The sequence below is a fragment of the Maniola jurtina genome, chromosome 5 (assembly GCF_905333055.1).
Source record: "Maniola jurtina chromosome 5, ilManJurt1.1, whole genome shotgun sequence".
Lineage (NCBI taxonomy): Eukaryota > Metazoa > Arthropoda > Insecta > Lepidoptera > Nymphalidae > Maniola > Maniola jurtina.
The window spans coordinates 5986123-6002757 of record NC_060033.1 but is presented as its reverse complement, the minus strand read 5'-3'; the positions used below and the strand labels follow the sequence as shown (position 1 = coordinate 6002757).

The 16635-nt window shown below is 35.6% G+C and overlaps 1 protein-coding gene across 1 annotated transcript in view; it reads right to left on the bottom strand.

Moving 5' to 3' along the window:
• Positions 1-16635, bottom strand: part of LOC123865125 (photoreceptor-specific nuclear receptor-like) — a 37134-nt gene that overhangs the window by 9386 nt on the left and 11113 nt on the right. The window contains exons 4-5 of the mRNA XM_045905971.1: positions 12263-12366; positions 863-977 (exon numbers count right to left, since the gene is read on the bottom strand). Coding sequence (XP_045761927.1) covers positions 863-977; positions 12263-12366 — 219 coding nt within the window. The remainder of the gene's footprint in view (positions 1-862; positions 978-12262; positions 12367-16635) is intronic.

Below are 16635 nucleotides of genomic sequence, written 5' to 3'. Positions count from 1 at the left end.
GAAAAGAGCTGATAACTTTCAAACGGCTGAACCGATTTTCTTCGATTATAGCTAAGAACACTCGATCAAGCCACCTATCAAACAAAAAAACTAAATTAAAATCGGTCCATTCGTTTAGGAGCTACGATGCCACAGACAGATACACAGATACACACGTCAAATTTATAACACCCTTCTTTTTGGGTCGGGGGTTAAAAAATCGTAGGTAGGTACATTTTTCCACCGAAGAAAACACAAAGAAACAAGGATTTCCACAACAGCGGGCATAACGTGCGATATGCACAGTGTTTCCGAGAGAAGAGTCAAAGACTGGGCATCCTTTGTACCTACCTAAGTTTGCGTGTCTAAATGGTTAAATGGAACACTTTCACACCTCCACCTTCAAAAAGTAAACAAAAGTTTACTTCCATATACATACCCATACGTCTTCTATACGATACTTTTAAGTACCAGAGGATGCCCGCGGCTTCGCCCGCGTGGATTTCCATTTTTTTCGGACTTGATTTTCCGAAGGGACCGAAATTTTTGTCTCAGAAAATCAAAGAGTTCCTACGGCAGTTTTAAAATCTACACCCTCGTGAATATGATTTCGTGGGCATCATCTATTTGGCACAAAGATGAAACGCATTTATCCCGAAAAATCAAAGAATTGCCTCGGGATTTTTAAAACCTAAACCCACGCGGACGAAGTCGCGGGCACATCCGGTTAAAAATAATAATTATATACCTACTTAAATATCTATATATTTGTTTGTAATAATGAATTCGTGCTGATTCTTCAGAACAGATTTGTATGTTAGGCACAAAGATAAAACATGTCATGGATTAGCAAAATATATATTTTTAACACAAATAAACTTACCCGAAGACTCCAACAGCGACGGCTGCTTCTCGTAGAGCCCTTTCCTGGTCCATGTCCCGCAAGGCTTCCGGCCTTATGGTGGCAGTGTTGCGGGGTTGACGCTCGTTTTGCACTGCTGTAAAACAAGAGGACATGGTAAACAAACAAATAGCCTCATAATGATTGTCTCTGGGTCACTTTTTAGGGTCCCGTACCTCAAAAAGAAAAACGAAACCCTTATAGGATCACTTTGTTGTACCTGTCTGTCTGTCTGTCCGTCCGTCGTGTCTGTCAAGAAAACCTAGGTATATAGGATACTTCCCGTTGACCTAGAATCATGTTTGGCAGGTAGGTTACATAGATAGGTAATAATATGGGTGTACCTAATAACTGCTATACCCCGCCATACCATGACTTTATATATCGTATGAGATATTTTATTGCCTACTTACCTACTAATTGTGTAAATCTTCATTAAAGAAGTTGAAAACATATGAAGTATAGGTAACCAATCGAAAATCGAACTTGAAATTTTTTTTGAAAAAAAAGAGCTGATTTTTTTTTTAAGTTTTCATCTTTTACTGATAGGTACAATAACAAAAATAAAAAAAATTCTTAGGTAAATATGTTCTTATGTACATTTATAACGTAAACATATTGTATGTTGTAGGTATATACTTACTTAGATTAGATGCCAGGTAGGTATGTGATTTTATCAATCGAAGTTCAGTGAGGGCACGCTGAACGTCGGGCGAGGTAATAAAATCAAATAGAAGCCTTCTGCCCTGCAGGGAGGACGTGGGAGGTGGGAGGGAACACCGCTTTACTGGAAAACTGTGTATGTGGCATTTAGATGGAAATTTTATTTTTATGCAATGACTATCCGAAATATTTTTATCGCTAAGTAGAATAGATTTAAGATGAGATCTTCTTATTCTCAAGGCTAATGGTAGGCATGAACCATGAGAGCTACTACTTAAATAGATAATATTACATTTCATTCACCATACTTAGTTGTGGAAGTCCTAACTCCTAACATATTATTACTACATTATAATTTTTCATTTTTTTTTATTCACGATCATCGCCGGCTCACTACAGAGCACGGATCTCCTCTCAGTATGAGAAGGGTTAGGCCTTAATCCACCACGCTGGCAAGTGCGGATTAGAACACACTCATAAATTACTTTTGCTTTTTATAGACTATGAAAAATTGAATGGGTAAGGATATTTAATAATATTTTTAAATATTACTATCACTACCCCTAATTATTATAAATCTGAAAATGTGTTTGTTTATTCCTTTGTTGGTTTGTCCTTCAATCACGATGTAACGAAGCAACGGAACGACGTGATTTTTTGAGTAGGTAATTAAGTACCTGAAGAGCCGGAGACTAACATAGGCTACCTACTTTTTATCCCGGAAAATCATAGTGTTCCCAGGGGATTTTAAAAAAGCCGATGATGTCCGCGACTTCTTCCGCGTGAATTTAAGTTTTTAAAAATCCCACAGGAACTCTTTGATTTCTCAAGATAAAAAGTAGTAGCTTATTTCCTTCCCAGTTATTTCCTACCAAACGTTAAAATCGGTGAAACAGATGGGCCGTTATAAGCAAGCAGACAGTCAAACAGATACACTTTCGTATTTTATAATATTAATAAGGTATGGATTTTCACGTATTACGTTCTCCCAAAGTGTGAGAGTTGCAGACTGTCGGGTCGTGTGAAACGGTCTTCTTTATTTCATGCAGCTACTCTACGTGACTTTACCATAGAATTTTTTTTCTACAGATTACCAATAGCTCGGGATTGATTTATACATAGAGGTAATACATCATTATGACATTTAAAATGGGTTCTCATGCCTTTTACTATCATTGCCAAAGCCGATTTTTTATTGAATGATAGGCTTGCGCTTGACAACAATCATGTTTTAAATGATGATAGCAATGATGAGGTCTTTGCCCTCCTAATTATTAGTAATAGCCCGGAATAAATAATGAACCTAAGTGATGAACATGATAATAAGTGAAATTTAAGGTAAATACCTACTTAGGTAACTTAAATAATTTTTTGATCATAATACCTATATATGAAGGTATAGACGAAGGCTTTACAGGTTTTATGCTTGACAGTAATCTAATCCGTGGTAAAGGATGATTTTTATCAAAACCAAAGGTAAAACCTTTGCCAATAGAGCTACTACTGAACTAAAATGTCACCAGATACTAGATCATAGGTACCTAAGTAGATTGAATGTGATTTCGTCCAGTTAAATAAGTTTAATCAATCTCAGCAGATTCCACCACAAATAAAACAGTAGTTAAACTCACACTCACACTATCTCCCCACTATAAATCAAACGCCCCACCCACTTCCGGCCGCAGCCATGTTTGAGGTCACACTTCCGCGCGAGAGCGAGAGGGGAATACTTTTCATGTGTGTGCATAATTCGATCTTTAGTGTGATTAAGGGCTGAATTTTCAGTCGCCAAATGGACTTTAATAGGTCAATACTCAATCGCCATTGAGTATTGACAATTAGTATTATAGTTTTTCTATGGAAAATCTGACCTAATTCCTGTTTAGCTATTGACCGAAGTGATATTGTATTTATACAATGTACTTGCACTGAATTATTTTTTATGTTTGTATGTCTAAAGTGGGCCAGATTGAAGCTGTAAAATTCAATATTTTCACTCACTTCATTAACATAATTAAATTATGTAGTTTTTTTTGTTCTAGCATATCAAATATAATCAGTATTACAATTACAATTTAAAAAAAAAACTAATTAAATAAAGATATAAAAAAGGATAAGATTTTAAGTAAAAAACGGGATTTGTATCATTCTGCCCTTCCAAAGGGGCACTTGGATCATTAAACTTAATTTCTTTTCCATCTTTTTCTTTTAGCCCGTAAGTCATTTGGAGAATTTTAATCTTGTATTCAGAAAAAAAGCGAAACAAACAGATATAAAAATATGGCGAACAAGTGTAAATTAAAAATTTATAACACCCCCGACAAGTGAAGGCATCTTGACAGCTTGACATAAATTTGTCAATTGACATAATATTAAGAACCTAACGGTTATCTAACCTTCTTTTCTACAAGAAAACTGGGAAAGAGCTGATAACTCTTAAACGGCTGAACCAATTTTTTTGGATTATAGCTAAGAACACTCTCGATCGAGCCACCTTTCAAACAAAACAAAGTAAATTAAAATCGGTTCATTCGTTTAGGCGCTACAATGCCACAGACAGATACACAGATACACAGATACACACGTCAAACTTATAACACCCCTCTTTTTGGGTCGGAGGTTAAAAATAAAATAACCCTTTGAAAAGGATATTGTCATAATTGAAAAATAAAATCAAGTGGATCAGGTGCGAGCCTCATCTGTTTCACATCCCTAAATCCATTTAAAGTGACGCCGAGTTAAACACAGATATCCTTTTCACTCATACACAAAAACTAACCATTTCATCTCTCTCAGTCACCGCTCCTGATCCACGTTAGTGGTTATTGATTCCAGAATATCATCTCAATCCACTATAAACTCTCTACCAAATACCTAAAGCTGATTTTCCTTTAGGTTTGGTTAGGGATTTATAATTTTGACGATTGAAAAGGCGACCCTAAGCCTTTTGAGTTTGAACTCATACTTGTTCAGCTTAAAAGTTAGAAATCCGTCGCATTATTTGATTGCCACCAATTTATGGTTAATTGAATTTGGTATTTAATTTCTCATGCTTTAGGGTCCATATTTGTGTATTGTACCGTTTCAGGCGGTAGCCGATTAATTCGGGATGGATTTTGGAGGTTTATGTTGGGATTAAAATCGCATTAATCAGTGTCTATAGCTTTAACTCGGGTATAAACAGTTAAGTGTTAGGGTACGCGACGTTGGATTTGGGTACACTCATGATCTACAAGTGCCTAATTTTCATGAAATATTAGTATTTTGCCAATAAATTGCTCTATCTATGGTCTTAATTTTCAGTTTTTTTTTTTAATCAAAGAGGTTTGGTCACAACTCACAAAGTAATTATGTCACCCCTATAGAATTAAACTGTACCTACCTATACAAAATTATCTTTAAAATATCTTAATCTCTACGCCTTATATTATGTCCCAAATGCTTTGTAGATAAGTATTCAGAGCTACTTTTTAAAAGATATACTTACTTACCTACCCTTTGTGGCTAATTTTGTTGTACACAATCTTTTAACAAAAAATATGACAGCTCTAGATATATTGATATCCCTTTCATAAAGCTTGATACGAAAAAGATAGCATTTGATTTAGATCTGACATTTTAGTAGAGATTGCGTGCTATGTAATTGGCGCAGCTATCGGGCTTATAACTATTAGGCACAATAAATATGTATAAAATCTAATTGACGTATTCCAACCTTTTAGTTATAATCTACCCAATTCACCTTTACTTAACCTCCGAGATCTTGTTTTCAACAAAAATCCTTAAATCTTTTCTTCTTATTATGGTACTCACTACTCAGGAATTGAATCTACTTTCCCAACCTGTTTTTATTCTAAAATATATTTAAAAAAATCATTTTTTAAGACTTGTGTTCACGACGATACTCCTCTACGTACCTACAGCTATAGGCTATAGGAAACGTTGCAGGATTAAATCTAAAGTCAGCCGTTTAGCATTTCATTTTACAAATGAATCTTTAAATTGACTCCTCTTACCTATCTATAAATTAGTCAAGATTAAAACCAAAGCAAGCGATCTTTGTTTAAGGAAATAAATATAGTTTATTAAGTCCCTTCTTTTAATTTATTGAAATAGAAATAAAACCTGTAGATATATAAATATTTTACGTAAATAACAAAATTAATCTTCTTATACATATCTATATGTAGTATGTACCTAGTATAATGTCACAATCCGCTTTTCTCTATGTTCGTATTCTGTTATTTATGTGGTTTAGTTTTCAGCATTAAAATAACTAACGAGTGTAAATTAAAAATTTATAACACCCTCGACAAGTGAAGGTTACAGTAACTAGAAAAGAGCTGATAACTTTCAAACGGCTGAACCGATTTTCTTGGATTATAGCTAAGAACACTCTCGATCAAGCCACCTTTCAAACAGAAAAAACTAAATTAAAATCGGTTCATTAGCTTAGGAGCTACGATGCCACAGACAGATACACAGATACACACGTCAAACTTATAACACCCCTCTTTTTGGGTCGGGGGTTAAAAAAGGGAAGGTAAGCAAAATATTAAAATAACAATTTTCGCTAAACCTCAAAAAAAACGCACGCCGGTACTTTACAAATAATTTTTGTCTTTTCGGTTTTAGAATGAATAGAATGCAGGGACCATAACAAGAAAAGGACGCGTAAGTAAATGAAATACCCAACTAGCGCTCATTAAAATTTAAGATAGAACCTTAGAACAAAACGTGCAAAATTAAAATAGGCGTTAATGAACTCCACGCGGGCGTTTGATAAAGCAGAGCATCAGAACCCCTAGGATAACGAGATTGTCGTGTCGACATCTCAAAGTGTAACCGAATTAAGCTTTCCTTTTCACGCGAGAGAGCCGAGAGCAAAATAATGCAAAGCTTAAAGCAATAAAGGAACAACTAAAAGAGCCTCCCGTCGGGTGGGACGCTGCAGGGAGATATCCTCGGTCCACGTCACTTCAACAAGTACGAAATCTTTTTGTCAGTTTCTTTTTGTGTTAAATTGGATCAATGTTTCATTGTTCAATACGTTATGGTAATCGGACGGAGTTTGATTGTTGGATTTGATTACTGTTCTTAAAATGTTGTTTTGAATTGCCGTGTTTTGATTGAGTTTGTTTTAGATGTAAGTATTGTCTTTTATCTTTTATCACAAATCACAACAGTTAAAGATGTTTTTTTTATTCAACATTTTACCTGTTGCTGTTTATATTGCAACATCTTTTATACTAATTTATAATTTAAGCCCCTGCCAGACGCCCTTAAAGTTTAAAAGTTTAAGAATGTCTGGCAGGGGGCTGCCACGATACTATTATGGTTTCCTCCATCAGCGGTGCCGTTTTTAAACGGACGCAATATGATGACCGTAAAAAGACGGCCGTAAACATGTGGAGTGTTCGAGACTGCATTGACCGTTTTATTACGGTGAACAGACCACAAAGTACGTGTTAATGGTTGAAAATGGACGAACTTGATTTAGCGTTACTCGTATATTTGGAAATGAACAATCATCAGAAGACGAAAATAGTCTAGTCTAGTTTTACATTATAAAGCACATCATGAACCCGCACAAAATCAATTAAAATTTCATCATCCTCGCTGGTCCAGTTGATGAAACTCATTTTGAACAGTAAATATTTTAAAATGGCACGCAAATTAATATTACGCTTGAAAATACCTTCACTGCTATGAAAAAAACGTTGACAGACACTTCGATACCGCCAAGACGGCCGTCATGCAAATGGCGGTACCACTTTTTGACGTTACGGAATCAATTACCGTTATTTAGGAAACCGCGCCATATTGTTTACATAGACAACGTTATAGTGACGTCATTCACCGCTGTATTAAGGCCGCTACATGATGGCACCGCTTTTGGAGGAAACCAGAGCTTAAGTGTCTGGCAATAGGTACTTTCTAATACCGTTCCAAAGAAAAGAAAAAAAGACTTTTTACTTTGACGTAAGATTTTTTACACTTTTATTATCTGTTATCTCCGAAAACCATCACGATCCAAACTTCATAGTCACTACTCACTGATCGTTCCTCCCTGTGTCGGGGACAATACGCAGAGAATCTTTCAGCTTTTATAAAATAATGAAGGTCTGATACGCACTGGCTCTTAGTCCATTACTTTAATACTTACCTATCAGTTTTTCCTAATTAATAGATCACCTGCAGATATTTAAAATATCGTAAGGATTCCGTTTATAAACGAAGCAGTAGTTAAAAGTTTTGTAGGTAGTGAAGGCAACCGGTTTAGATACAAATCGCATCTACAACAAACTAGGTAAATAACGGTTAATAACAAACTCATTTGCTTTAATCATTAGCAAATAATGATCATTACAAATTTTCTAAATATTGTAAGCCGCAATTTGCAAATATCTAAATTAATGATGTGGTCAGGCGCCCCTCCAGCGGGGGTGCTCATTTGAATGTAAAGCGTGAACCGCCGCAGGCAGTGCTTTGTAGTTTTTGCTTAATTATATGTATTTGCGAGAATGTGGCATTCGTTATGACGGAGGCGTGGATAGACTTATTAAACATTGTTAGCAGTCAATTGTTTTTGGTTTTTAGGGTTCCGTACCTCAAAAGGAAAAACGGAACCCTTATAGGATCACTTTGTTGTCTGTCTGTCCGTCCGCTTGTCCGTCCGTCCGTCGTGTCTGTCAAGAAAACCTATAGTGTACTTCTCGTTGACCTAGAATCTTGAAAGGCACGTAGGTAGGTCTTATAGCACAATTAAGTAGTAAAGGAATAAATCCGAGAACCGTGAATTTGTGGTTAAGTACATCATTAACAAAAATTAAAATGTGTTTCTTTTTTCAAAGTAAGATAACTATACCAAGTAGGATATCATATTAAAGGGCTTTACCTGTATATTCAAAAACAGATTTTTATTTATTTTTATGCATATTAGTTTTTGATTTATCGGGCAAAATGTTGGAAAAAATACCCGAGTACGAAGCCCACGGTGCGCGAATCTGACTCGCACTTGGCCAGTTTTTTTTAAACAGTTTCACTGTCGTATACCTGCTAATTGTATTTTTTCAACTGCTTTTACTTTAATTACTGATTCTTATTTAACTTCACACACAAATTTCGTTCCCATGAACATTACATTTCCTCTTCAATCCAGACAGATTAATTGTTAATACTTAAATTGATATTGCGGGTGTAACTTTGAATATAGGACATTGTTCTGACTGAATTGTAGTAAATTCTCTGTTTGGGAATTTCTTTAGTTCAACTTTACATCTTAAAAACTTTTTAGTTAAAGGCAAGGGTTGAAAAATATTTGGTCACGCGTCGGCACGTGTCCGTAGCCGCCCGTATACAAATTAGGGCTTACGGATCCAAAAAGTTTGTTCGCATTTAAAATTTCAAGCTAAGTCGCGCATACGATTGTTAGTTTAGTTTACATGAACGGTTTTAGTGTAATAATTTAAATGGGGATTGCATTTTATAAAGTTTTAGTATATAGTTAGGCAGCTATAGCAGCAATGAGAAAATATTTTGTATTGTTGAAATATTTGGAGTGTTTTAGATGCTGAAGAAATTGGTTTTTCCATCCAACTACTAATCAGAATTGAGATGCACTACAGAATAAAGAAGCTAATATTATATCTATTCGATTCATGTCAGTAGGTAGGCCCTTTTGGCGCTCTTGGCGTCTAAAATCTACGAATTAAGTTTTATTCTCGTATTTCACTTACATACTACTACGAATTAGTAGATAATATAAATTCAAATTCAAATTCAAAATATTTTTATTCAATTAGACTTTTACAAGTTCTTTTGAATCGTCAAAAGCATCTACCACTGGCATAATTTATAATAGGTATGGTATTTTCGCGTGGATTTAGATTGTTGAAGTCCCGTGTGATATCTTTGTATTTCCGGGATAAAAAGTGGTCTATGCCTATGGAAGGATATAATCCTACCTCTGTATCTAACGTCAAAATCAGATAAGCGGTCGTGAAAAGCTATCAGAGAGACAGACAAATAGACAGACACACTTTTGCATTAATTATATAATAACAATAATAATAAAATCTATCTAATAATATTAGATAGATTTTATTTGACAAATCATCGCTACGATAAACATCGTGTTAAAATGTCTTCACCATCGATATAATAGGTATAGTCTGCACTTTGTTAGCAACCAAATTAATACATTGACTTGCTTCATACGTTCAATCAATTACTGTTTCTGGCTATAACAAAGCGCAGAGGAGAGGGGTGGTACGCTTGTCTGTACCAATATCTCCTCGCCTAATTGATTCTGCGTGTGACGGGAGTCGTTTCGCAGATTTGTCGGTTTATGGCTCTGTATAGGATGTTTTGATAGGTTATGACGTGTGGGTTCGTGGGAATGATGACTTATTTGCTTTTTTATTGCTGTTATTAATATTGATTTAAAAGTATAATGCAATAAAATAGGCGGGAGGTAAAGAAGAAAGTTTTCGTGTAATAGTCAATTATGAATACTTTTTAAAAATGCCTCTATCTTTTGAGATGGATCACGTCTTTATAATTTAAAAAAAAAAAACATTCTATCCATTCTAATATTATAAATGCGAAAATGTCTGTCTGTCTGACCATATCTTATAACCTGCGTCCCAGGAAAGGACTAGGTACTTTTCGTTCCGGAAAATCAAGGAATTCCTACGGGATTAAAAAATCTAAATCCACATCAAAGAAGTCGAGAGCATCTGTTTAGTACAGAGATAGCTTACACCCTGAAGACGGATATAGTACTATAGGTAGGCTAGTTTTTTCTCCAGAAAATCAGTAAGTTCCCACGGGATCTTTGAAATACCAAAACTTTCGGGGACAAGTTGCGGTCGTCATCTATTTTCATACAAGTTCCTTGTAAGAATAGACTACAGGCCCATACTCAAAAATGGATGGGTCATATGAACCACCAGGTGACGTATACAGGACGATATAAGAGCATAAAATAATAAGATTCAGCACTATGCCGTCACTTGTAAGCTGTCCAACAGAGTGCTGGTGAGAATTCAAAAGTGCAGGTAGAGTGAGTACATTTTGGTCATATATTTTTGTACGGCATTTTTACCATCGATAGATCCATGAAAAATAATAAGAAAGCGCGCAGTGCCGTAAAAAAATGGTGCGCCACAAAGTCAGTAAATTTTTTGATTTTCTGATAATTTCCAGGATAAATTTGGTCATTTGATTCTGTACGGCATTAGTTTCATACTGTTTCAATACAGCCTCTAATCCATTATTCCGCAACGCCGTACAAAAATCATGCGACAAGGGGAAAAAATTGAGGGTAGCAACCCCCTCTCTTTCCGTGGTCCGGGGGGTGATTTGAAACAACATAAAATTAATTTATATTGAAAGTGTTTTATGCATAGATAATATTTTTTTACATGCCGTACATTTTCGTAGGTCCAAAGGTTTGTAGGGGATGTGGATATTATATACACACCCGTTCACTTCAGTTAGACGGCATAGTGATTTTATCATATTATCAATTGTTCTCTTCAAAAATATGTTAATGCCGTACAGTATCAGATGGCCATAAAGTACTACACCTTTAAAATGGTAGCGTCATTTTCATCAGCCTAAAAGATATGGTCTGCATTAAAATGTACGGCATAATTTTTTCCTAATTTATTTATCTTAATACTATTTAAAACAAGGGAAAAGCGTAGATAATTGCTATATTTTATTAATCTATGAATATTTAAACTTTTGCAATAATTTGAAAAATTTCAGTTTTTGTATTTCTCTATAATTTTTTTTAGAACAGTTTCTTTTGAACGGCAATACTATATAACAATAGTATTTTACACTATCATGTTAAAAAAAAAGTTGCCGTACAGAGTCAAATGATTTTACAGCTTTAAAAATCAAGTATACCATGAAATTAAGATAATTATTGATACACATTCAAATGAACACAAATTTTTTGACGGCATTATTTTTAATAGTACTTTTGAGTGCTAGATAATGTTTTGGAACCAAAGCCGTACTTTTTCAAATCACCCCCCGGACCACGGAAAGAGAGGGGGTTGCTACCCTCAATTTTTTCCCCTTGTCGTATGATTTTTGTACGGCGTTGCGGAATAATGGATTAGAGGCTGTATTGAAACAGTATGAAACTAATGCCGTACAGAATCAAATGACCAAATTTATCCTGGAAATTATCAGAAAATCAAAAAATTTACTGACTTTGTGGCGCACCATTTTTTTACGGCACTGCGCGCTTTCTTATTATTTTTCATGGATCTATCGATGGTAAAAATGCCGTACAAAAATATATGACCAAAATGTACTCACTCTACCTGCACTTTTGAATTCTCACCAGCACTCTGTTGGACAGCTTACAAGTGACGGCATAGTGCTGAATCTTATTATTTTATGCTCTTATATCGTCCTGTATACGTCACCTGGTGGTTCATATGACCCATCCATTTTTGAACATGGGCCTGTAGTCTAAAGTAGTCAGCAACCAAGATAGTTGCAAGAAGGTTTGCAAGTTGCAACCATCCATAGTCGCTTGTACTGGTGGGTGCAAACCTAGCTTTGTTGCTGACTGTATACGTAACAATCTTTCGATACGCAGTCACAGCTTGAACAGGTGCAGTTGGACTATTTCAAACTGGCAGTATATGGCAGGTTTATAGTAAAAATAATCAAAAACCAAGATAAACTTACCATCTTTATTCATGCCCATGGCTAGACATTTCTTGAGGCGACACGCTTGACATTGGTTCCGGTGCGCTTTGTCTACCACGCATCTTCCCGTACCGGCTTGGCACCTAAACCATAAAAGGAAAGTCGTCATTTAGGCCTTCGAAGTTGTCATGCAGGTGCCTACTCAAAAAGTAGTTAAGGACATAAATCCGGTGGTCCTACTGATTTCGCTCCGGTCGTATATATTATTGCTGATCCATAGTACTATGGAGGAGGTAATAAAAAGTGCACCTGTGTTTGGGCACACACTTGTGTTAATATTATATCCTGTTTAATGAATTCGGTCGGGCGAATATTTTCTTGAAGAAATCTGTCTGCGACTGGGGAGATCAATGCGTACCTATATCGCGTCATAGCACTGATCCTCCTGTTCCTCCTATCCTGTTCCATCTAATCATGTTATCCTAATGTTAAAATGGAAAAGTGCCACGAAAATAGCAATAAGTAGGTACCTATAGGAGTAGCATATATGGGATTTGTAGGCAATTACTTTCCCAATAAAATATATTTACCATAACACGTAGGTGGATCTATAACAATCCGCTCAAAGCATTAAAGAAAAACCAATCAAACCAGACAAATCTCAGTAAGAGGAAAACTACTGGAATTGAATAGCAACAATCTGCGGGCGCAGACTAATAAAGATTAAAGATATTTCATTACTCGTAATCCTTCATATAATAGGCTTACGTCGGTTGACATTTGTTGCAATCGGCCTTTGAAAGGGAAGCATGGTCGATGTATATATATACGAGAAAAAGTATAGGATTTAGCAACGAGCCTTGTGGTGCACCACCACTTCAAAATGATTATGTAACATTTGAATTAAAATTCATACTTACTAATATTACCGGATCCGTACCCAAAAGGTAATAACGGAGCCCTACTTATTAATGTCACTCTGCTCGGACTGGCAGTCTAACCGTCTGTCTGTCTGTCTGTCCGCGTGTCACAGGTATAGCTCGTAAACAAAATGGCTGAATCGCACTTGGCCGGTTTTTTGTAACGGGGGCTAACTCAAAAATTAAACTAATTATAGGAATACGAAATTTCGGTTCATTGTGTAAGTACCATATATTATGTACCTATTTAGTTATTACTATTATCAATAGTTGCAGTTACGATCTTTCTATCGCTTGATTAAACGACAAAAAGACATCTTTAACCTATAAAAGACCTCCATGAAATCAATTTGCTCACCATAAAGAACCACATGTCACACTTGACCATAAGGGTGCGTACACAATATATTAATAACATTACAGCGGATGCCGAATAATTGGAAGGGGCCGAAGAGGGCCAAATGTTAAACTGTTTTTAATATTATCTGTACATCTACCCTTATGGTAATGGGTGTTGGAGATGAGTGATTTGTTATAGTTAAAATATAAAAATTAAGTAAGTAGATGTAGGTACGTAAATCTATTTGTATTTTTAACCCCCGACCCAAAAAGACGGGTGTTATAAGTTTGACGTGTGTATCTGTCTGTGGCACAGTAGCTCCTAAACTAATGAACCGATTTTAATTTAGTTTTTTTTGTTTGTAATCGAAGAAAATCTGTTCAGCCGTTTGTAAGTAATCAGTTCTTCTCTAGTTTTCTTATAGAGGTTTCAGTGTCGGGCGTTTTTTAAACTTTAAGTTATATTAACTTAGATATTTTAATCCGCTAATAAACTTGAGAATTTTTGTTTAAATAATAATTTTTCTATTGATTGGCTTTCATTAAAATTAGGTAGGTACTTAGGTACTTATCGTGGAAAATTTCCTTCTTATAACTAAAAGATTTATATCATTCTTATAAATCCAGGCCCTGATATAATATTATGTCTGCCAACTATCACGGGGACGGAGCTCGGCTACTTTTTATCCGGGAAAATCAAAGAGTTTACACGGGATTTTTAAAAAAACCTTATCCCAAAATCGCGGATATAATCTAGAAAAAATAGAATAAAAACAATGCTCATACCATGAGGATGTTTGTAGCGCAGCAAACCCCAGATGCAAGCAGAATTAGAAATATGCACAGAGGATTAAGTGGATTCGGTCCTCATTGAAGAGTATCTCCCCTATTGTCATTTTGGCGGAGTCTCTTACAGATGTGACTCCTATACATATTTTTGGTGGCAGGTTTTTGATGGGGATTACTGGATTTTGTTTGATATCTAGCGCTCTTGATTGTAAATTAATTTTTAGGGTGAGTTTGTTGTGATGTTTGTTTTCGTAAACACCGAGATTATATTGTTTGATCTTGAGATTTATTCTTTGAGAAAAAACATATTATGTTTTGGTTTTAGTGAACATTACTTATTTATTTTATTTAAGTATTTATGCCCACGAGTTCATTCGCGCGGATTTAGGTTTTTCAAAAATCCCGTGGGAACTGTTTGATTTTCCGGGATAGAAAGTAGCCTATTTCCGTCCCCGGGATATAAGCTAACTCTGTACCAATGAAAAGCTAGCTGTCAGACAGGTACACACTTTCGCATTTATAATATTAGTATGGATTTCAACCTCTTTTCGTTTTACTAAGTAGTTTATCAATAGATATTATCACAAACCGTCGCGTCGTCGGTCCACTAGGTACTACCCACCAAATACTACCCATTGGGTATTACTCTCAGAACGAAAAGGGTTTATCTTTATGCCATGGTCCACCATACTGCGTGCCCCAGGATCGAACTCCGGACCTCAAAATAACCGGCTAAAATTTTTAGACAGTAGCTATGACCGCTTTTTAACCCCCGACCCAAAAAAAAAGGGGTGTTATAGGTTTGACGTGTGTATCTGTGTATCTGTCTGTGGCATCGTAGCGCCTAAACGAATAAACCGATTTTAATTTACTTTTTTTTTTTGAAAGGTGGCTTGATCGAGAGTGTTCTTAGCTATAATCCAAAAAAATTGGTTCACCCGTTTAAGAGTTATCAGCTCTTTTCTAGTTTTCTTGTAGAAAAGAAGGTTAGATAACCGTTAGGTTCATAATATTATGTCAATTGACAAATGTCTTGAAAGCTGTCAAGATGGACGTTGCCTTGATACATAATTATTTATTTGAAAATGATGTTTTGGAAAACTCAGATACTTTGGATCGTAGGCGCGGAATAGTCCAAGAAAATCGGTTCAGCCGTTTGAAAGTTATCAGGTCTTTTCTAGTTACTGTAACCTTCACTTGTCGGGGGTGTTATAAATTTTTAATTTACACTTGTTTAAATAGGTATGATAGATGTAGGTATACCCACTTGTATTAGTTATAGGAACATACAATATGGTGAAACTTTTCACGGAACAATAAACACCTACTGAACCTAACACAAAATTGAAGATCAGATAATATAATATTACACGCAACGCAATTCATTATACCAAAAACATCGATGTATAAAACCAATCGTAGATACATATGTGTTGCTTAGCAACAAATGGGATTGAGCAAAGGTCTACCTTCGACCTCAACAAATCCCTTTTTCGTGCTTCGATGAGCTGATAATTGTTAGGCCAACCATTCCATTTCTAAACTAAGCTTGCATCTTGGAGATGGACATACTCGTAGAACACCTTTCAATAAAGAAATACAAAGTATCCCCACGAATAAAAAATCTAAATCTGATCTCAGTCGCTGACGAAGTCGTGGATACTCGTATCATCTAGTTTGTCTATAGAAACAATATCATGACGTGCCCGTCTGTAAAGTAAAGTAAAGTAAAATATTCTTTATTGTACACCAACAAGACATAGTATGGTAGTATATAAATAACATTATAGATTTATGTACAAAAGGCGGCCTTATCGCTAAAATAGCGATATCTTCCAGGCAACCTTAGGGTGAGGAGATAATAAAAATTAAGAAAGTGGAAGGGGTGTACCTACTAATAAAATCGTGTCGTGGTCTGTCTGTCGTGTTTACCAAGAAAACCTATAGGGTACTATCCTTTGACCTAGAATCATGAAATTTGGAAGGTAGGTAGGCAATTAGGCAGGTCTTACAGCACAAGTAAAGGAAAATTCAGATAACCGTGAGATTGTGGTTACAACATAACAAAAAAAAGTGTTCACGAAAAAATGAATTTGCTAAATCACATACTATTTACCTATAGATGGCGCATTAACTTGCACTGTTCTGCATAAAAGTAAATATATATATATATATATATCTTGTACGCGATGGCACGGAACCCTTCGTGTGCGAGTTCGACTCGCACTTGACCGGTTATTATCTCGAAAAATCAAAGAGTTCAGGATTTTCAAAAACCTAAATCCACGCGGACGGAGTCGCGGGCATCTTCTTGTCTATACTAATAAATAATCTATACTAATAAATAAAATTGGAGTGCCCGTC